The sequence below is a fragment of the Pezoporus wallicus genome, unplaced genomic scaffold (assembly GCF_028554395.1).
Source record: "Pezoporus wallicus isolate ANWC-B61680 ecotype Strahan unplaced genomic scaffold, APGP_CSIRO_Pwel_v1 contig_8047, whole genome shotgun sequence".
Classification (NCBI taxonomy): Eukaryota; Metazoa; Chordata; class Aves; order Psittaciformes; family Psittacidae; genus Pezoporus; species Pezoporus wallicus.
This window is the reverse complement of record NW_026639548.1, coordinates 1,302,701-1,324,794: the sequence shown is the minus strand read 5'-3', so window position 1 is coordinate 1,324,794 and position 22,094 is coordinate 1,302,701. Positions and strand designations below refer to the sequence as shown.

General features: G+C 44.7%; 1 protein-coding gene across 24 annotated transcripts in view; it reads left to right on the top strand.

Annotated features, from left to right (window-relative positions):
* The window catches only part of FBRSL1 (fibrosin like 1), a 533,144-nt gene that overhangs the window by 483,576 nt on the left and 27,474 nt on the right, over window positions 1-22,094 (top strand). For all 24 annotated transcript variants that reach the window (XM_057414883.1, XM_057414875.1, XM_057414894.1 and 21 more), the window contains one exon: window positions 20,834-21,230. In XM_057414883.1, the coding sequence (XP_057270866.1) occupies window positions 20,834-21,230 (397 nt within the window). The remainder of the gene's footprint in view (window positions 1-20,833; window positions 21,231-22,094) is intronic.

Sequence of the window (22,094 nt, the reverse complement as noted above, 5' to 3'; positions counted from 1 at the left end):
TGTGAGCTGGGGGTTCTTCACCCATCAGCCCTCTAGAGTCTGGATGAGGGTTTTAGAAGGGAAAAGTTTTTTTTAAAAGGTGAGGAGGAAGAAGACTCCAGATGGATCTGTACAGATAAATCCTGGCGTGGGGTTAAACTTAGATCTTGGCATGTGTTTATGAGTGCCATGGAGTTTGGGAGAGGTGGAAAAGAGGATGCTGCAGCCTGGAAGTCCCTGTTTCTCAGGCACTCCTGGTGCTTTCAGAGTAATATAAAATAATGTGTGCACTGTGCTTTTCCACTGCATGCAGAACAGCCCACGGAGACTTCCTCCCAGTGAAAGGAAAGTATCAAGCTGGCTTTGTGCTTAACTTAGCGCTCACAAGCGCCTTTCGTATGTGAGCACAGAGCCACCTGATGAAAAGCGAATGGGCTAGGAGGGAAATAAAATTGTGTAATTGCCAGTTTCCTTCCATCTCGCTCCCTCTCCCATTTTGCATAAAGGAGGCTATTTAAGTCTCAGCTGGAGTGAGGTTTGGTAATAAGCAGACGTCTATGAACCTGCATCTGCTGCTGGTGTCTGCTCAGTTTGTTCTGTATTTCCGTGTTTATTGATGATCTAGTTTTGAGACTGTCTCCCTGTCTCACAGTGTGAAACCCATGGAAGAAGAGATTGTCCCTGCAGGCCTATGAGTCCCTATGACATCTTGGGAAGTGTGGGGCCAGGCAGCATCGCCAAAGATCACACCAGGGTTAGCAAACCCACCTCAAACCACATTGGCTCGTGAATGTTAAACTGTGAAAGCGCAGCCAGAGCCTGCTCCCTGGGCAGCTATCCACAGAGCTGGGTGGCAGGAAAGGCCCAGCCTTGGATGAGGCAGCTAACATTTTAATTTTCTCAGTACTATGTGATTTGGCTTCCAAGCAGCTAAGCTGTCCCCAGCCAGTTGCTTTCCTACGTGGCTGGCCTTCCCTGAGCACAGCGAGAGGTGCTCACAGTGCAAGCTCTGCAGAGACAACCTGATTTAATACGGGCTTAATGGCTAGAGGAAGAAATTTATGGTGTGAGCACTGAATGTTTATACAATAATGAACATTGTCATCATTTTTATTAGTGAACCGTTCTTCAAAACTGAGCTAGAAACCTGAAGCCAGCAACTAGAATAGGTTCATCCCATGTGATTTAATAACCAAAGTAGAGCAGATTATTTTATACCTTTCATTGGCTCAATGAAAAAATTCTCTGAGCATAATGTACCTTTTGGCCTGGAATATTTTTGCATTACAGGCCAGTCTCTGGACCCTTTGTGTCATTCCAGCAGTTCAATGCAAGCAGACGTCTGAGGACTCCCCACTGGCAGTGGCAGTGTAGTCAGCCAGGCCTAGTCCTGAGGCCAGGGCAGAAAAGGGCCTGACTCCAGTGGTGGTGAGCAGCAGAGCACGCCTTCCACAAGCCATGCAGTAATTCAGGGACACCCTAAAGATACTCCAAATGGTGGTGAGAGCTGCACAAGGAGCTTAGATGCCCCTGAGGAGAGCCTGTGTCAGCCATTGCAAGACTGGTCCAGCGAGAAGTACTGCCTGGGCTACACTGCTTGCAGTCTCCCCCAAGAATACTGTTGTTTTAAACTAAGAATAGGCCAGCGTGGCTACATCAGATGTGGATCTTGAAAATACTGCCACTCTTTTCCTCCCATCCCTTTCCCTCCCCTCCCAACAGTTGGAGAGGACTAGCTCCAGGTTTTTGGCTCAGACCCGTGCCTGCTGCATACATTTCCTCCACCAAATGGACACAACTATAAACCTCTTTCTGCATCATTTCCTGCAAGCCTGTACTAAACATGCCACCCAGGTGTCCCCGTGTAAAGCCACTTCTTGCTGAGCCTACTTCTGTTGCTGCTGGCGGGCTTGCCTTTGCATGCTCACGGCAGGACTCCCATCACGGTGTGTTAATTTTAAACAAACAGAGAGGGTGTTCTGATTTGGGAAGGTCTTTCCCATCAGGTCATATCAGAGTTTCTCTTAAAAGGCAAGGCTGGGTTTTGTTTTATTTTCCCTTTTCCCCTCTTTTAATATGATCCCTGCAATTTTGTTTTCACTGAAATATTGACTGGCAGCATTGCAAATTGCCTGCATGCAGACAGGAGCTTGCCAGCACTTTCTTACTCAGCTAGCCGTCAAGGTTGTGGATTCCACCACGAACAGTGCCAGGAAAGCTGTTGATCAAAAATATTCCTAACATCTGTGAGTCCTCTCCATCCAAATGAGATGTAGTTACATTCTCTTTTTCCCCATGCTCCTTCCAAAGTGTTGCTTCAGACACCTAGAAAGCCCTGGTTGCAAATCATAAGCCAATCTTTGATTTGCAGCTCCGTTTCCAACTCTGTCGAAATCCAATGTAAACTCTGACGTGCCCTTCCCCTGATATGTGAAAAGTACTGGCCTCCAAACGGAGAGCAGACTGGGTGTGTTTCTTTGCCCCATAACTCATTTGATCCAGATGCTGTCCCATGCTGTCTGCAGCCACGGTGGTCACAAGCCAACAAGGAGGGTCTTGTGAGAGCAGTGGAGGAAGGATGCAGCTCTGAGAAGTCTCTCAGGAGTACCTGAAGCCTCACACACACACTTGTGTGCACACACACACACTGCCAGCACAAGGAGTGGGAAAAGCTTGATTTCCCTTCCACCGTGTTCCTACCACCACCACCAATTCACAGGCCAGCTATTAAATAATTAACGTACCCAGTGGGGCAGGAGGAATCAAAAGCTGTTGTGTTCCCAAGTTTTCTCTGGCTTGGAAAGGCACAGCTCACTGTGTATTCTGGCACCTTGGAGCGGGTTTTCCTCCCTCCTTCGCCTCCCCCTTATTATCCCGTATGTGTGCTGGAGAGGGAAGTGGTGTTCCCAGCCCAGCGGGGGATGACTGTTATTTCAGACTAGCAACAGGGGAAAAGGAACAGCCTGTTGCCTGATTGATGTTTGTTTTTTGTGGACAGACACCAAAGGTTCATTAGAGACGGAAGGTTTGGGAGGAGGGGGGCGGTGGCGGGCTTGACGCTCACTCTTAAGGAACTATTGTACCCCTGTGCACTAACCCGGGTCTGCACTTTCTTTGACTTCTGTGAATGTCTCAGCTGTACCGTTCTGGCCCTGGCAACTTAAGGAAAATATACACGGCACAGAGGTTTCAGTGAGAGCTCTGCGATGAGGGGGTCAGGGGAAAAAGGAAGGGGAGGAGAGAACAATGCAGTAGGTTTTGCTATAATTAATTTCAAATGTGCTGCTCATCTGTTCTCCTCGGGTTTCAAAAGGAACGAGGGCTTTTCCTACCACATCTGCGTCTTTCCAGAGGTGGGGATGGAAAGGCGTCTTTCCTTCCATCTGCGAGTTTGACCAGTCTGTCGACGTGGAGCCCTGAGTGCAGCACAAAGCCATGCTGCAAATGATGTCCAGAGGCGAAGAGGGAGAGGAGGGAAGGGCAAGGAGGAGCTTCCCTTCTTGTCACATTGGGTAGATGAAGCTAGAGAGAGACTGAGGAGGTTGGTACTGGGTAATGCAGATTTCTCTGCAGAGTTAATAGGGTACATTTATTTACATTACAAATGTCATTTGCTGCTGTTGCTGGCCCTCTAAAGTTTCCAGGGTGTGGTGCCCATGGACTGTGTGGTTATGAGGCTTTTAAAGGTTTGGGTCAAACCCTCAATCTCTTGCTAGCTTTACACTTTGAAAAATCTCCCTTTGTGTAATTGTGGTGGGAACCAGTAAGTTAATATTAAACCTTTGGTGGTGTGGAATCTTGAGTAGAGCCATTTCCTTCTGGCTGCTCTTTCACAGATCTCATCTGTTGGACTGTGCTGTATGACACACTAAACAGGGGCTCGGCACCTGCTATGGGGCATTGTCCCTGTGTCCTTTGCCTTCAGGTCTGAGTATCAATGAAGTCACACAATTGCAGCAGTAAAGAGAAGCGAAATGGGCCTGTTAGATTATTGACTTTACTCCCCTCAACAAGATATCCAGATGCTAATTTGATAGCCCTGTGAATCTTAGCCAGAAAAATCAGTAAAACAGAAACTTAAACTATTCTAAATTACTGTTAGTGCTTTAACAGCTCTATTTTCAAATTGCTCTTCGCTGAGAAGCTTGCACTGAACCCTGGAGCTGGTGGATAATGACCTCTTGTTTAAACACGTGGCTACTTTATGATCTTCAGCTTTTAGAGAAACTAACCTCAATGTGGGGTGGAGAATATTTCTAAAGTGTGGCCATAAGGAAAACATTTCTATGGTGTGATTGAAGAAAGCGTTCCCTTTTCTGGTCAGAAACTAATTCAGTGCAGCCACAACATGCTGAATACTCCAGAAGTGCTTGAGATGGGCACTTGTTTGCAGTACAGTCCCTCTCCAGGATGCCAGTGCTGGTATGTGACTAGAGCTGGATCATATAGTGATAAATGTTCTGTGGTTCTTTGGAAGGGATATAAATGCTGCAGTGGTGTTTCAGACTGTGTAAAGGTATATGCCAGGTTTCGTAGACTTACAAATGAAATAGGTTTTCTGATACTGCTGGGAATGGCTGCTGAAAAGCTGCTCAGCGATAACATGTCTTCAGACATAGATGGAGACATCACCAGTTGCTGTGCATGGGGACCGGTGGGCACAGGCATCTTGAAATGACGACAGTGCAGGTTGTGAACTGGTTAAGTTGATATGGAGAAACAAAGAATCAGGGAGAAGCCCAGAGCTCAAGAATGTGGCTTATCTGTAGAAGACTGCAGGAACTTCAGACCCTTTTCTCTCTAAATTACTTGTGGAGGAAAGGGAGGTCACATTTGGAGAATACTCCAGCCCAGCACCACCCCCTCTTTGTGGAGAGAAACCCGTATGAGAAAGGAAGGAGATCTGAGTGAAGTCCGGGTTTAATTTCCTGGTCCTCCTCCATAGAAGAAATATCCTTTCCTTTTAGCTCTTGAGCTAACAACTGTATCAGCCACATCATAGCAAAGCATCCCTTAGATCACATTCAGATAAACCTGGATTCCAGCATTTGCTCTTAGCCATGGATCTTTCTGTACCTTGTGCTTGCTAGCTAATACAGAAAAGGAGCAGTACCTGAGGTCTCTGCAGAAAGCACATCTATTTCCCTGCTTCCTTTGCTGTTAGCTGGATTGTGACCATATCCTAATTCCCTGCACACTTGGAATAGCCGTAACAGCACTTTGGAGTGCAGCAGGAGTGCTTTGAATTCTTATTCTTGAGTCTTGGCTATGCCTTTCCAGCTTGTCGCCTCTCCCTTCTTCAGTTTTGACAATAAGGGAAGAAGAAAGGTGGTCGGCGCAGCTGGAAAGGGTAGGTGGGAGCAAACTGCTGTCCCAGGGCTGCAGTTCTTTCCCTACCTTCTGGGAAAGCTGCTTTCTCCAAGTGTCATACAGCAAACCCACCTTTTGCCAGCTGTGCCCTGGGGGTCCTTTCCTAGTTACACTTCTTTACATGACAATTGTAAGGCAAGAGATTAAAGTATATTGTTAGCCTGGGTATATTGTGATGTTTCTCTCTGAGGCTGAGAATCTGAAAGTTACTGTAAGGGAGGGTTTTGTTAAAGAACAAAAGCAAAGCCCCAGGGATGGTTTTACAGGTTTTGCTTTTTGATCTAGCGCAAAACTTTGTTCAAACATTGGATGGTTTCTCTGTGTTGGAGAATGTAGAGGTTTCTCCTGGTTCTGTAAAGCTAGATCTCAAAATCCTGGGCAGAAGATAGGCTCAGCCCCTGGCCATCAGGCTCTGGGACTGATAACAATGCTGGCATCAGCCCCAGATAAAAGTATAAAGCAGGCAGAGCCACCCCTCTCCTCTGCATTCTGGGAGGAGAGGGTGCAGGTGCACAGGGGCCGTTCGTCCCGTCTGTCCCACAGCTCCGGTGCTGGGGTGCCAAGGGAGCCATGGAAGCACATAGAAGAAGCAGATGTGCTATAGTCCGAATGACTCCCTTGGGGGCTTAATAGAACAGCGGGAATATGAATTTCCTTCTCTTTTTATTAGTTACAAATGATTTTTCTGTCCTTTAAAGCATTCCCACCACCTGTTCCAGTCAGCCAGCGAGAGTTGTGTTAAAAGCCCACCTTGCTCTTAAAAGGGGAGAGGGGAAGACTGGGGTATTGCAGAAGCCTTGAACTACTGAGAGTTTGCCTGTGGAGATTCACAAGGGAAGAGCAGGAACAGGGAATGCTGTAGGGAGGTATTAAATGAGGCCTTTTTGTTTCTCTCCTTGTAGAGCATAAAAATGCCCAAGGCATGAATACTCTGTTCTGATTACTCTTGAACATTTAAATGTCTGTTCTGGTAATTTATAAAATAAAGGAGTGGGAAATGCCTTACACAAAGAAGAAAAAGAGGGACCTTTACTGGCATGCAGCACTGGTAACAGGGGAGTTGTTCTCTGCTGCTGTGGGAAGAGGAGCAGAAGGTGGATTTATCTTGTGGATGCAGTGAAGCTTCAGTCCCTGGAGATGCGGTGTGGCATCAGGGAGGCTGACTGCTCCCTTTGTGCATTTTCCCAAATACCCTTGCTTCCTTCTTGCCACTCTTGGTTGTGTTTGGTCTTGGAAGAGGATGAGATTTTTCAGAAACACGCAGCACCTTTTGTGAGGAAAACGTGGCTTTGGTTTTCATGAATTAATGGGGAGAAACTATTCATTTAGAGCAGCCACTTGGAGCATGTGGCAGCTGGACAGATCTGGGGAGCACAGGGTCTGTGGGAACAGCCCAGCTCTGAGCCCGCCTGCCTGCTGAAGGGGTGGGGAGAAGGTTTTAAAAATCACAGGAACGGCTACTGTCAGCAAGGGGTTATTCCATGATTTTCTTTGCTTCACACATCTGTATAGGAAATAAAGGGTGCTCTGTCCCTTCTGGCCTAATTTCTGTTTGTGGAGTGATCATAAGGTAGGCTGTGGTAGTCCCATCATTAACATTAGCCATGGGCATATACTGTAACAAAAAGCACTATTGCGTGTGGATTTCATGTGACAGTTATCCCACTGTGAGGTCCACAGCCATGGACTACTGGTACCGCTTGCCATTTCCTAGGAGCAAGCATGTGCCTCTGTGTAAGATGAAGAGCTGCTGTTGCAATTTGGTTAGATACCCAAGAAAACCACATTGGATGGGGCTGGGAAAACAAGAAGGCAGGGCAGAGGGATGCAGATGCTCTACAGTGTTCCATGCACAGCAGACCAGCCAGACAGGTTTGCTCTCCTGCACTGCAGCGTGCCAGTCCTGCATTGCTCTAGTCCTTCAGCTTCATCTGTCATCCTTGTTACAGTTGCATCTGAGAGCTGAACAGGGCTTCCTGTTTCCCTTGTTAAGGCGGAAGATCAGTGGAAAGGCAAAACACTAGGTGCAGGGTTGGTATCCCTACTTCAAGCCAAGGGAGAAGGAAGCTAAAATGAAGACATGTTAGAAACTGATACCCCTTCTGTTTTGTCTGTAATTGTGGTTACATATCTGTGTAGGTTCCCTACTACCGATAGTGCAAAGTAAACCTAAGTCAATTCACAGTTAGGGTGAGGAATCAGGAGGATGGTGTGGGTTTTATTACTTTCAGATATTTGGGCTAGAGGGTTTTCGGCTGTCAAAGCTGAATCAAACTCTCAGCCAGTTTGCACGCAACATATGTAATAGATTTTGCGAATTAATACATTGATGTGGGAGGAGGTGGCTCCCTGAAACTCGCCGCTGGCAGTTTGGAGTGTTGTCTTCAAAACCAAAACCATATTGTGTCCTCAAAACCAGTGGCACCAGAACTTGGATTCTACCCACTGAGAGATGAGGCATGTGATTTGTAATCATTGGATTGCTTAACCATTTGGTGTCCATTAGAACAAATGCATTTCCTAACAGAAGGAGTCCACTCTCTGCAAGTATCTACTATGTAATCCCCAGTTTGTTTAATATGAGCAAAGCTGCTTCAAACCATTGCTGAAAGGCTGAGTTGAGGACCCGCATCATCACTACCACTTCTTTGTGAGCCTTTCTGGTGCTGAAGCTATGAATTGCTTCTAACTGTGCCAAGATTTCTTACCAGTCACAAATACTTACCATTTAAAAGGCATGTAGATGTGGCACTTTTAAGGATATAATTTGGTGGTGTTAATGGTTGGACTCAATCTAAAAGGTTTTTTTCCAGCATAAATGGTTTTATGATTCTACTTAGGAGCCTTGCCTCATGTAGGGGGCAGCATTCCTCCAGCCTGTGTGATCTGGATTTGATGGGGAGCAGGTGGCTTTGGGTAGAGAGATGAAGGCTCAGTTCTGACCTTACAGAGAACTGCTTGCGGGTAAATACGGATCTAACGAGTGAAAGGTGTTGTCTGCTGTGCTAATGTGGAGTGGAAACTGAAGTATTAGCTCGGACCCCACTTTCCCCTGCTAATGTGCAAGAATTTGGGATTACAAGAAATTGCCAAACCCAAGTTGTTGCTTAACGCCGGGTTTCTGCTTGTTTGTCTTTCTGCTGTTTATGAAAAAATGTGAGATGGAGAAGGCTTGAAGGAAAAATTTACAGTGAATTCAGTAGGATTGTTGGTACACATGGCAAACACGTGAAAACAAGAATATGAATTATGCAGCAATTACTGTCTTGGGAAAGTATCTGCAGGCTAAACCCAGATACTTGTCTCTTTCTTTCACCCAATACTGAAATAAAAATGTGCAGCAGTTTTGTATGAAACAGTTCCTGTGATTATCCTTACAGATGTCTGAGTGTGTACTGGTTTGCTGCCTAAGATGGAGGTTATGCCAGCTCAGTTCCATCTCAGAGGGTAACATGGGGATTGTGAGTTGTGGTTCTGCCTGGGAAATAGGAGAGAACAGAGCTGTATGCTGCGGGGCGCGCAGCAAACCCTTGGCACCAAGAAAACACATCACTTGGTGGCTCAGTGAATGCTCAACTGACTGGCTCTCCCTCCCTACAATGAGTATTCCTCATGCATGTCAGAATCACAAGTGCTTTCCATGCCCTTGACAACCTGCAGCTTGTAGAAATTGTGTTTGTGTCTAACAGTCATTGCAGGGCCACTACAGTGGGTGGAAAGGGACTCCAAGGAATTAACAGGAAGAGGAGGAGTAGAGCAAGCATTTGGGTTTGCAAGTCTTGAGTTACTGTTTCAGGCTTTTTGCACATTCAGGCTGGCATCACGGCAGTCCCGCACCTCTAGCCTTGTAAGGTTTCTTTCCACAGCCATAAACCTTTATGCAAGAAGAGATTCAAGAGTACCTTTTCATTAATGGGGTGTGATTCCATTGCAGTGCACTACACAATGTTCCTCTGTTAGATCTTACTAGATGCCAGATCCTACATGATCCTCAAGCATATCCGGCACCAAAGTGTTTCCAAAATTTCTACTGCCCATTGAAGAATTCACACTTCATCAAAGGAGAAAGCTGGAAGGAGCTTCACAGCTGCGCACACTGAGATCACGCTGAAGGTGTTTGCCTTCTGCGGTGCAATGAAGTATTCTTCTCTTTATTGCATAGCAAGCCACTCTTCCTGTTTTGAAGGAAAAGCCAATCATCCCTCACATTTTCCTTCTTGAGCACGCTGCCAAGCTGTCCTTCACATGCTCTTGCATTCTCGGAGTTTTGTCTCCTTTTGAGCTAGATGTAACATCTTCCGACCTGGAGAGTGGAAACCATCACAATTTCTGAAGAATTGAGAAGAAAAGCTCCTTTATCATAAAACTTTTATTATCAGTAGCTAATAGATGCGATTCAACACCCCATGTGCAATGCAGTCCAGTTTTCTTGATCTTTATAGTGGGTGTATTTAGAGGAGAAGTGGACTCTTTCAAGCTTAAAAAGCAAAAGGCCATCTGTGGCTTCCTAATGCTGTTTACAAACCTTTTTTTGCCTGTGCTGTGCTTGTCAGTAGCGTTATTCATTGCTCACTCTGTGAATTAAAACATTGAGGCAGCTCCTGACATGCTTCTTCCAGCGCATCCTTTTGGAGTGGGTATTTGGTTGCCATAGGGACCAAATCCAAAGGGCACACACCATTCAAGTAAATTTTCCCTGATTAACAACTTGCAGCTTGTCCGTTAAATATTTTAATTATCCGTGATGCAGTTTGAAATGTTGTCTCATGTATTCAGTCTGTTAATTTCGATATCTCCATTTTTTCTTAAGATGCTGTTCCAGCACTAGGGCTGGATTTTGACCAGGCAGATAGGAATGAGGTGGGAGACCTTACTGTTCCTCAGCTTGTAGGAAAATTCCTCCAGTTTGTCTTTATCTGACTCTAAATTCTGAAGGAAGTTCAGGGAAAGAGGTGCTACTGCACAACTGCCAGCAAAATGAGGGTGGTTTGGTAACAGCTAGATGTATTGGTGTAGTAATGTGCTGCTACTGACTGTAAGGGAAGGATCTGCATGGAAGGTGCCTCCTTGTGCCTGGGGATGGAGAGGGAGATCAGTGGGAGCCTGCAGTGTATGTGGAGCTGCTGGTTGGAAAGCACTGGCCCCACTTGACAAGCACTGAATCTCAAGTGTCATCTTCCCAATTACAAGCATATTAGTGCTGATGTGTTACTGAGCTGTGCGGGCTGCGCTTAACAAATAAATAAGACAGGATTTTGCTAATTTCTACATGGTCAGTCACTCCTTTCAGTTCATGTTTAGGAGAGACTAAGTCACTTTGCAGCAGAACTTTCCATTCTCACAACTCCAGCTGTAACATCGGGTATGGAAGTTAGTCAAGTTCCTGAGACAGTATCTAAACAGCTCTGTTTGCCACCCTTTTACATCTTTCAGTTCTGACCCTCGTGGGCCAGAAAAGCAGCTTTGTCTTACACACAGGCACACCAGGTCTTTTTCTGCACTCTTCTGACATCTTGCAACAAAACAGTGCAGACTTTAAGCATCAGAAATTATTACTGCTGCTTTTGTCATCCCTGAAAATTTAAATGGCAGGGTTTAGCACAGAGCTTCCTGCTTTATGCTTGGAACTGAGGAGGCCAATCACAGCTGCCTTCAAGCAAATCTGGATCCCTTTGCTGTTCAGCATTGAAGATCAGTGGTTTAGAATGGTGTCAGTTAAGAGCCTAACAGAATTTGTGCATCTTGGCCTTTGAGTTCTGGGAAAGGGGGATCCCACACACTGTTACAAGCAATTCTCTGCTCTAAGTAAGGCTCTTTGTATCCTTATCTATAGGAAGGAGGGCTTTTTCCCTTAGAATTTTGGTTTTTACAGCATTCTTCTCTGCCCTGAGAAGCCCGTTTAAATCCATGTGTCTGTCTGGTTGCTGAATTTGGATGTGCGTGTGTTAAAGTATCTGTTGTGTGCTTCTGTTGTGTGTTTCCAGTAAAACTGTTTGGAAAGCCAACCATGAACACAGAATTTAATGCAAGTGGTCATCTGGAGACCTGAGATGAGCTCTCTTTCGGGAAATCTGTGTAGGATGTTGGATTTTGAGCTGATGTAGTTCACATGAGTAGTGCATACCACATTCGAGATGAGTGGACAACAAGATTTGATCTTTCAAACCCCAGTAAAAATCTCTGGGTCTTTAGGTAGGAAGAAAACTGTGGTTTGGGCTCTTTCTGCTGCAGTGGGGAGCAGATGATCTGTCTTCCACCCTCTTTTTTATAAAAGCTACTTGTGTGTCTAGTCATGGAAAGCCATGGAGAGATCCCAGCACTGCTCCTCTGCCTGCTTGTTTCCTTGTGTTGCCTGATTTGGTGTCAGTTTTCCATGTGTATGCTTAGCCTTGGCGAAGGCTGCTTTGATATATCTGCAGTGAGCCAGCAAGGGGAAGAGCAGTAATGTGACACACATGGTAGACAGGATTCAGAGCCTGCAGGCTAAAGGGTATGGTATGAACTCATCTTGATTAGCTTCATGGTGTGGGTCCATCACCACTTAATTGGCTGCCAATAGCTTCCCTAATGAAGGATGATGGATAGTGCTCAGGGGCCTGCTTGAAGGGTCCAACCCATGAGAAGCAAGGATGCGTGCAGAAATACAGCTCTCACCTGGAAAGGCCATGGGAGGTGGAGCTAAGCAGCATGGCGACACTCGGAGAGATTGAGCGCAGGCAGTTCCTCTTTTCCTTGCATCAGGACAAGCATCAGTTGTCTTCCAAGTCAGAGATGGTAATTTCTGTGACCCTGCATATGCTTGGCTGGTTAGGGTAATCATCTCCTGTTCCCAGCAGAGATGATCTGGTGTTTGAGAATGTTCTTTCTTGCCTTTCTCTGGTTTTGGTTAGCAAGTGTGCTTTCTCAGCCAGCCGTTGACTTAACTTCTCCAAGCTGGAAGGTCTGAAAGGTCACTCGCACTCCTGCGGAACATTCTCACTTTCTGATCTTACTTTGATTCTTTGGGAGTTTGGAGTTCTCTGATGTCATAAAAAAAATCAAAACCTTCATAAGGCTGTGCAGATGAAACAAAATTGTTGTCTTAGCCCACACAGGGTATTATGCAGCCTGGCAGATCCCTTCCTTGTAGCAATAAGAAAAGGATTTGGCATTTAACCTCTTGAAATTAAAGCAGAGTGTGAACTTCAATAGTTCAATCTTATCAGGGCTTTGATAGAATAACAAATTGGGGAAAAATATAACCATGTCTCCAATGTGACCTTGGCAGCTCTGCCCCTGTGATGTGAGAGATTAGGTAACTCTAAGCAGATGTCTGTTTATTGTGAAAATAATAGTTATAAAATCTTTTCTTTCCCCGGTTTGTTTGCACTGCCTGTGAAAGATGTGACAGAATTGTGGTCTGCATGGAGTGCTCTGTGAGAGGCTGCTCTATTACCCTGAGCGGTAATTGCTCCTGGAGGTTTGAGTTATCGATCTATTGGTGGGGGTTCAATTTCAGCGTAAAGACCTGTGTTCATGATTTAATTGAAGTGATTAATAACTCACTCGCAGGCTAGATGGGAATCAATACAGATTTCAAACAGCAAAAGTAGTACATTTTCTCCTGTAATGTAGTACTTGATGGTTTATTATTTGCCATTGTTTGACTAATTAGAATCATAAGATTCCTTGGTATATAGGAATTTTGTCTGTTTAAAAGCTTATATCTGGAGTTGAGTATTTGTGCTTGCTTGCTTTCACGTTGGGGGCAGCTGCTTGTTGCTTGTGTGTTGGGGGCTTATTTACCTTGTTGCTTGTGTGTTGCTCAGATTAGGTGTACAATATGCCATTGCACACAAAAACCCCAGAACAAAACAAGACTAATACACCTTTAGTAGTAACTACAAGAAGCTTTACTAGCGTTTTATGGCCAGAGCAATAGAGTGGCTCTTACGTCGCTGGTTTTTAGGCATCCAGCATCTGCTTAGGAACAGCGCTGAGGAGATTTAACCCTGCAGTGTTTGATCCACCATTATAGCCTTAGATTAAAAGCCTGTATGAAACTTTCAATCTCATTACAACAGCAGCATCCACAGTAGGTGCTTTAGCTGCAAATCCAGTTTCAGCTTTGCATTGAAATGTTGCCAGAAGCAGCATTGCTAGGAAAATGCAGTGTGACTTACTTTGGGGGGATTTTAATGGTGATCCTTCTTCCTTATGCTCTGGCCCCAGTCCCTGTGTTTGGCACCCATTTTCATTCAGCTCCTGCAGCTTTGGAGTGTCATCGTGCATGCTTACAGCTAACATGCCTGGATAGAGCATGGAAAGCTCCCAAATCTCTAGGAATAAAACATCCCATTAAAGAACCATAAAGCAGCAAATCAGGTCCATAGGTCTTAATGCTGAGGCTCTCAGTTTCTAGGGGAGGCCATGAAATCCTTCTGTGCTCCAAGCTTTCACAGTGAAGGCTCTTATCTACATAGCTGGCTAAGGAGAACATTTAGCACAGTGGTTTTGAATCTTCTTGATTTGCAGAGTCCAATAGGCTTTCTACGGGAAGTGCAGATTCCTGTATGGCAAATTAATCCTAATGACAACAGACCTTTTCTTTTTCATTAACGTTCACAGGTATGGTGGTATATACATGAGCCACAAACTGAAAACACTGATCCAGATGGAAGTGCTTTAATTTTAAGTAAATGTTTCCTTAGGTAATCTTTCCTACTGGTCCTGAAAGTACCAGAGTGAATGTAAATTGGCCATGATTGAGTTTTCAGTTGGGTGGGAAACTGTAATTATACTGAGAGTGTAAGGAACTTGGCTGGAGTGGAGGGGAGCTGAGCCCAAAGCCGTTGGCTGCATCAGCATCACTGGGGTGGTGCTGACCATGGATAGAGCTGATGCTGGAGTGTGCCCACATGAGTGTGAGAGAAGAGAGGAGATCTCTCTGTGTTCTCCTAACAGGAAGCTCGTGGAGCATGTCGGCCTTCAGTCTTGGGTTTGCTGGCTTTGTGTTAAACATGTGAGATGCTTTCTTTGTCATGACTTTATGAAAATGACTTGAAGATATTTTACTACTAAATTTGGGTGCTTCAGAAAGGAGGGGGGGGGGAAGACACCCTTGGATGTTAATTCTGAGGACTAAGCTGACAGCTTTTTGCCACCATTGCTTTCTTCTAGGTTGAAAAGCTGAAGGCTTGTTACAGCCCCAGCGTAGAGCAATCTAGCAGGTTAAATGACTTGGGCAACACACTTTATTAAAACTGGCAAGTGCTCGCTCCAGTTCTCTTCCTGATAGTCAAGGCTGTCTGGGAGAGTAATTGATAGTGGCAGCTGTTCAGGGGGTATTTCAGATTGCAGCAAGGCGATCTGACTTGACGGACAGCTCTGTACAAATGAACTGAGTGATAGGGGCTGGATCCAAACCGGGTTGCGGAAGAGCTCCCACTGAAAGCCATGAACAAATCCCTGCTGCCTGCATGCAGGCACTGCGCTTGGCAGCACGGGTCCCGGGCCAGTCATGAGGGTTTGTGCTTACTCTCAGCTTTTCTCAGTGAAAAAACACTGCAGGTACTTGTGGAACATCCACCAGCGGCCTGTGATGTTCTGAGGAGACCTCGTCACAGGAGAACATTTATTTGACACGACATAACGTGCAGTACACGGCTGTCACGATGGAAATTTGGCCTTTGCTTCACTATAATGTTAAAAATGGTTCACGTTGCACACCATGGAGCCTTCCAGACAGCGGTTTTGTGTACAAGGCACAAGTCTTTATTTCTTATCTTAATCTGTTTTGCCTTAAAATAGGTGGAGGAACTCGGTGTCCCACATATTGGGTAGCTTCTGTGTTGTAGCTCCGCTTGCCTTACCTTTGCAGGCCAAGCTAATTGTCTCATGTCTTAAGTAGTGCTTCCCTCCTAAAATGCAATGAAAAAGCGATCTATATAAAAGCAAAAGCCAGCTAGGGGTAAAGAATTAGCACTTAAATATTGATTTTCACTCGTAAGCACTCTACCAGTGTCAGTGCTATCATTGCCAATGCAAAATGCTTCATTCTCTCTTGTGCTTATATATGTTGCATATCCACAATACATTATGCAGCACTCTAAAAGCTGGTTGTTTTTTTTTAAAGAGGGTTTATTGGCTTTCACTGAATACACTCCTGTAGTAATTTGCTGTAAAATCATGCTCTTCTGTACTCATTCCGTGTGCTGATGGTTCAAAACTCATCTCTGGGACTCATCAGCCAACTTTGAAATACTCAGCTTCTTGCCACATACGTCGTTGTAATTCCTGTGGTGATGCTTTTGCAGTGTTTCTTGCTAGAATTCTAATATGGAGCAGGGTTCATCACAGCCAGCCTGGCCTGTGTCTGTTTTCAAGGATGTGTACAGGGTGGATAGATAGGCTGCAGATGGTGGTTGTTGTATTTCTTGGGAAATTGCCATTGGTAAAGATGTCATTGATGGATGTAGGAGAGGAATTTTTTTCTCACATCACCCCATCACCCTTGCTGTTTGAATACAACAAGGGAGACTGCAGAAAGACATCTGAATGACTCCACTTTTCTTTTTTTCAAGAGACAAAGGAAAGGCGTGCAAGCAAGATTAGATTATTTCCAATCACATTGTACGTGTGTTGACAGTCCCCTTTCAGCAGCAACCAGCAGCTTGCAAAGAGCAAGAGGCAGGGCTGGAACTGCTGGTGCCCTAAGTACTGTTTGTATAACGCAGTAACTGCTTATTGGAGTTCTCAAAGCAGCCTTTACATGTTTAATCCCTTGCACTTGAGCTGCTGTTAATCAGCTTGAAAGCAAATTCCTGTAACAGAAAGGTTTAATTTGTGTCTGGGACTTTCTGTATTGTATTTAGCCTGTAGTGCTGTGTAGTTATACCCTGGCAAGCATGTCGCAGTGTGCAGCCATGGGGATGGGCAGCGGATGTTTATTCCAATCACAGAGTCTGAATTCACAAGGTTCATGTAGGATCCGTGCTGATGGTCTTTCAGGTGCAGGTACCTCCTTTTGAAACATACTTTTAGCAGCAAATTCAGCTGTAGTCGATGTTGGCATTTCCCTTACACTTCACTGTAAAAACTCTTGTTTTTACAGATGTACAGCAGCAGTAGCTGGAGATCTCTGTGCTTTTAAAAGTTGCTGAAAGTTTTCATCTTTACCAGGTTAAATTGGAATGGGACATAGCCCAAGACACAGAGAGGTTAAAACTTTGCAACACTCCAAATGAAGAATCAGTCAATCAAGGAGGCAGGAATTACTAATCCCAGGTTGTTGTTGTTTTTCTTGTTAGAGCAGTTTCAGCCCTTTCTTCCCTGTCTCTCCTGGTCATCATTCATCCCTGTGAGATCAAGACATGTTTCACTGTCTGTTCATTTAAGAAAACCTCTCAATGGAAGAAGTCCAAAGTGTTTGGTTAGAAAATAAACAAAGTTGGCATGCTGAAAAGGGGTAGCGCTCTGCGTGGTGGAAAACGGCAGATGTGATCCAGCCTTCCCATAGCATGGCTGAAACATGAATCATTGCAAATGTCAGATTTCCTGTGAAGGGACGAGCTGAACTGACATGCGTTCAGGTTTAATTAAGGTTGAATTATTGGAGCCGACTGTCAAGTCTTAGGCAAATTGGCTCAGCCTGTTATCATTAAGCACGAAAATTGCTCTAGGACTCAGTAAAAATAAACACGGTTTTGCCTCTAGAACATTTAGGTGTGGTTTGATGGGCCTGTGTGTTGGGGCAGTTGTGCTCAGCTCCATCTGCTAAGAAGGGGCAGATGAGAAGCCAAAGTACAGAAATTCCTGAAAGAATCCTGGTGAAACCTGATCCAGCATGCACAAAAAGGAATATTTTGTTTCTTTCCTTGGGATATTTCCATATGTGACAAGCAGTCAGCCCAGCCAGTTGGAAGGAACTTGGACATACAAAAGTATAGTTCCTATAGGAGGGATAGTTGAGCATCCTACAGAGAAACTGCAGAGGTTGAGATCATGACCAAAATGGGCAACATCTTTTGTTAAAATCATTAAAATTAACTCGCTGAGGGATTTCAGGGAAGGTAGCTCAGAGACTTCCATGTGAATGGAAAAGAAAGTCTTGAAGAAGAGATTTTTGCGATAAGTATCATGATAAGGATCTTGTTAAGTACCTAAGAAACCCTAAGGTAATTATAGCCTTCAAAATTCGTTGTTTCTTTGGTTGCACAGGGAAAGTACTCCTCTTGGGTATGGTTAGCTACTGAGTGGTACTGGAAGCAGGCACTGAACAGGTAGGAATAAGTGTTGATAGAAGTGTCAAAGAAAAAAGCTTGTCCTGCCTTTGTTCACGTGTGATTCCCTTCCCTTCAGCTATTGCAGTTCACCCTCAAGTCAGCCACATGAAGCAGCTTCTCTGTCTTGTATTGCGCCACAACCATCAGAAGATAAAACAGCAAAGTCACCAAAACACCAGGATTCACCACCGTCCTTCCTGTGTGGTGGCTGCAGTGGCTTGGGGATTTTGCTGTCTCTCACGTGCTTCTCCATGCTTGCCTATGAATTCACACTGTATCTTTCCCTTCTCACTGCTTCTGCTTTTGCTCTGTGTGGCTACAAAAAGAAGATACTCACGCACACTCATGCCTGTAGCTTTTCCAGAGGTGGGGAAAAGGCATTGGGCTATTTTCACTGTTGTCAAGAATGAAACACAGGAAAATTTCAGTACTGCAACCTGAGAGATGCAAGTTAGCAGCAAAAAACAGTCAGTACCCCTAGTGCGAACTCATACAACCAGGCTGGCTGGTGGCTGGTCAATTCAGTCAGCATGGGAGCATGAGCTTTTGCTTGGAGAAAATTGCAAATGAAAGCTAATGCAGAAACCACAGGGAATCAATAGTTGTACATAACACTGGTCAAACAGCTGCTTTTAATACAGGACTTCATTGATTTGTTTTGGATCTAATTGATTTTATATTCAACTAATTTTTGTGGTGCCAGTGTGTTTTGAATATATACCAGTTGTCTACATTGTCTATAATTACACAATAAGTTTAACTGTAGGAAGAGGCCTGTTGGATGGAATGAACTAATAGGCTCTCAGGAAACTTACGAATGAATCAGGAATTAAGCCAATTTCTTTTAATGGGTAGCTCCTGAAAAACAGTGGGCTCTACAGCTGTGGGATCCACCTCTCATCTACCAAGTGCTCCGCCAGTGGCCCACAACGGACTCAATAAGATCAGGCATGGGAAAGCGATACTCATGTCATCTTTATCCTACTGCTGGGCTAAATTCTAGGCTCTTGGGAAACCTATGGATGAAACAGGAGTGAAACACAATTGCTTTTAATGGGTAGCTCCTGAAAAACAGAGGGATCTACACTGGGCATCCAAAATACCCAGTGTGTGGATTCCTGACTTGTCTAGTCAATGGTAATTTTTCAGTTCAGGAAAATTTACAAACATAGGTGGCATTATAAAAAATAATGGTGCACAAGAGAAATCTATTTTAGAAATAAATTCTTTGACACCTTAAATAACATTGGAACCAAGTCTGGGTACATCTCAAAACCAGGGTACCTGTGATTCATGATCTCATATTTGAAAAAAGAAATTCACTGAAACAAGAGTTAGCCTCATATTTGTTGTAGGGAATAATTTAGGACCTCCAGACATTGTGTCAAACCTGTGAAGATGTATAAGGTGCTGGAAAGTACAGGGTTGATCATACTTGCGGCCAGCCAAAGTGCTAGTGTTTGGAAAGACTTCTGCTCCTGTTATTTATGAGTTTCAGGCCATAAGTCCTCAGCCTTCTTCAACTGGTAAATACAGTTCATATGTTTCCATTCATTCTTTTTTCACATTCCAAATTTATACAGATTTATTAATTGATTTATTGATTGATTGGTGAAGGAAATGGTGCAATGGTGAGTGTGCAAGCAAGCCAGCTGCACTGTGGGAAACTGCCTTTCATCTCAAGGAAGGAGATGCCATCACCACGCAGGCATTTTCTGTGCAGAAGGCGAGCGGTTGTGCTACAGGTTCTGATTGATCCCTGTCCTCCTCTCACCTAACACCAGCAGGGTGGTGTTCCAGTCACCCAAGCAGCAGCAGTGATGACTCTTGGCCTCACATAGGTTGTGTTCGCAAATGCCTGGTTAGAGCATCTGCACGGCCAGAATTAGCCTGTGGTGTGTGGTGTGTGTTATTTCCACACCTCCTACATCAGGAACTGGCTCAGTCCTTTGATGAGAAGGGAAAATTTCAAAGGTGGAATTCGTTCATGAGGGTGTTGGGAGCATGTTAATGAGTGTAGGTAGCATCTCTTGCATGTCTGCAAGCCCCCTAAACACAAACAGCCCCCAACACGTTTTGGTGGACAATAGAAGTATGTATCCTAAATGTCAGATTGAAGTGCTGTGTGTGCAGTGGGGTATATGCATGTGAAACTATACTAGTCCTTGTAACACATGAGCAGCTTGTCTTGTAATTTGTGTGAAAGTGTTTGTGCACACAAGGATACACAGATAATGTCGAAAAGGGAGTCACAGTGGGAGTTGAATCATGTTCATGTTGGTCCTTTCACTTGTCTTTGACCTTTTGGATACTGTTTGATCTGAAATACCTGTCTGTTCCTCCCTTTTCTCTTTTTTCTTTCCAGCCTTTTGGGCTGCTTTGTTTAGCTTAATTTGGAAGAAAAAAAAAAAAAAAAAGGAAATACTTGGCATTGTAGACTGAGTAATTCCATATGGAATTCTCACTGTAGGTGCGTTTTGCAAGGTTGCAGCATTCCTGATAGTTTTGGTATGCTGTGCATACAGGCGTGTGCAATACTTAGGGTGAGCAGGACTACACCTGGCTGCTCACTGCACTTCTGACTGGATTTTTCCAGCCTTCTCTGTTCCATTCTTCCAAGCAAGCATGTGGCCAGGGAGCAGCAGTGATGTGGCTTTGCTGCAGAACTATCCCATCCTTTGCTACACGAAGATTCCAGGTACCTTCCTCCCTAGAAGCCACATGGGATTTTCATGAATGATTTAGTGCTTGGGTCTGAGTGCATTGTAGCTGGAGTTGAGCCTAAACACAGTGTAGATTACCTTGAAAGAGTGTTGAGAAAATGAAATGTCTTCATGATCAGGCTTGCGTTTCTGAGCTCATTATCAGCCTTAAAACTTGGATTGAGCAGGAAATACTGTAGCAGTAACTTGAGATAGGTTCACACTCCTACTGTACGTAACCTTGGAACTCTGTAGAAGTCATAGAGCTGTATATTCATTGTATGAATGCATTCGTTTAATGACAACTAAGTCTCTTGCACACACACACTAACGAGTACTGTAGACTGGCCAGTCAAGGACAGCAGAAGGACAGACACACACACATCCGTCTTGTAGCAGCAGTGCTCCCACGAGCTGAAACATGACTTGTTTTTGTCTCAGGCATATGTTCTACCAAGGAGAGAAACAAACACAGACCTTTCAGCATGCACTTTGTTCTTTTTCTCGTTGCTCTCTAAGGTCCCACCTTGAATGACAAGCCAGAAGCAAAAGCAGCCAATGTCCCAAAGGTGTCTGGGCTAGAGCGGAGCCGGGAACTGAGCACCGACGTGCCCTTCGCCCTGCCTATACCCAGCCCCCAGCCAGTAGCTGCCGTTGTGACTTCTACTTCCTCAGCGCCCACATCAAGTGCCAGAGCAAGCCCACTGTTGAAGAAGGAGCCAGTGATTTCAGCACCAGCACCACCAAGGCTCACGCCTCAGCCGCAGCCTCGGCCACAGTCACAACCTCAACCTCGGCCGCAGTCGCAGCCTCAGTTAATACCTGAGCTTCGGACCCAGCCTCCAAGTCACATCCCTCCACCTCTCAACTACCAAGTGCATCACCAGGTGGCCCACAACGGACTCAATAATATCAGGTATGGGAAAGGGATACTCATGTCATCTGGCCTGTCCTGATGCTGGGCTACAGCTTGTTTCAAATGGGTTAGAAATTGCTGAGAGGCAAGACAAGCACTCTGTCTGTATAAGATGCTGCAGGTTTTAGATACTGGACTTTCTGACTCCACAGGCTGGATTTTCCAGCAGTGGTGGATAACTGTTTGAAACATGGTGATAAATTCTCCCTTCCTAGGAAAAAGGCATCTGTAACCAAGGTTACACATGGTTAAGGTGGAACCTGTATTGTCCAATTTCCAGTGGAGTTTCACAGTGTCTTGTCTGAGCTAATTTGTGCCTTAGAAATGTAAGGTGGTTAGAGTCTGAGCAACTCCCTTGTTTCATATCAAGAACGATTTCCATTGGAGTAGGTTTGTTCATGGTTATCACAGGATTTTTTTTGTTCACCAGCATCAAAAGAGGGATATCTATATTGGAAAATGCTGTGTCCCTTAGAACAGGGCTTCCGTGTAGGCTGAGAAATCTGCTTCAATCTGACACATTCAGATGCAGAAGGAGGCTTAGCTTCTCTGTTTAAATTGCCTCCATCCAGTAAGTAGGATGGGAGAAAATGGTATGGATAAAATGTTTCTAGAGAAAAGTTGACTGGAGCCAGTCTTTGTGCTGGTACAGAAAACACACCTTGCCTCCCAAACCAGAGCCAGGCTGGTTTAAACAAGATTAAAAAAATCATTTAAAACATAGTATTTGGCTGCGCATGGGTCAAAATATGAATGGAGAGCTGCCATTAATGTGTATTTCATAGTATCCTGCATACTTAAGCTCTGTTGTGATTTTACACTGTAAATGCCACCACAAAATAAATGGTTAATAATATTGCAAAC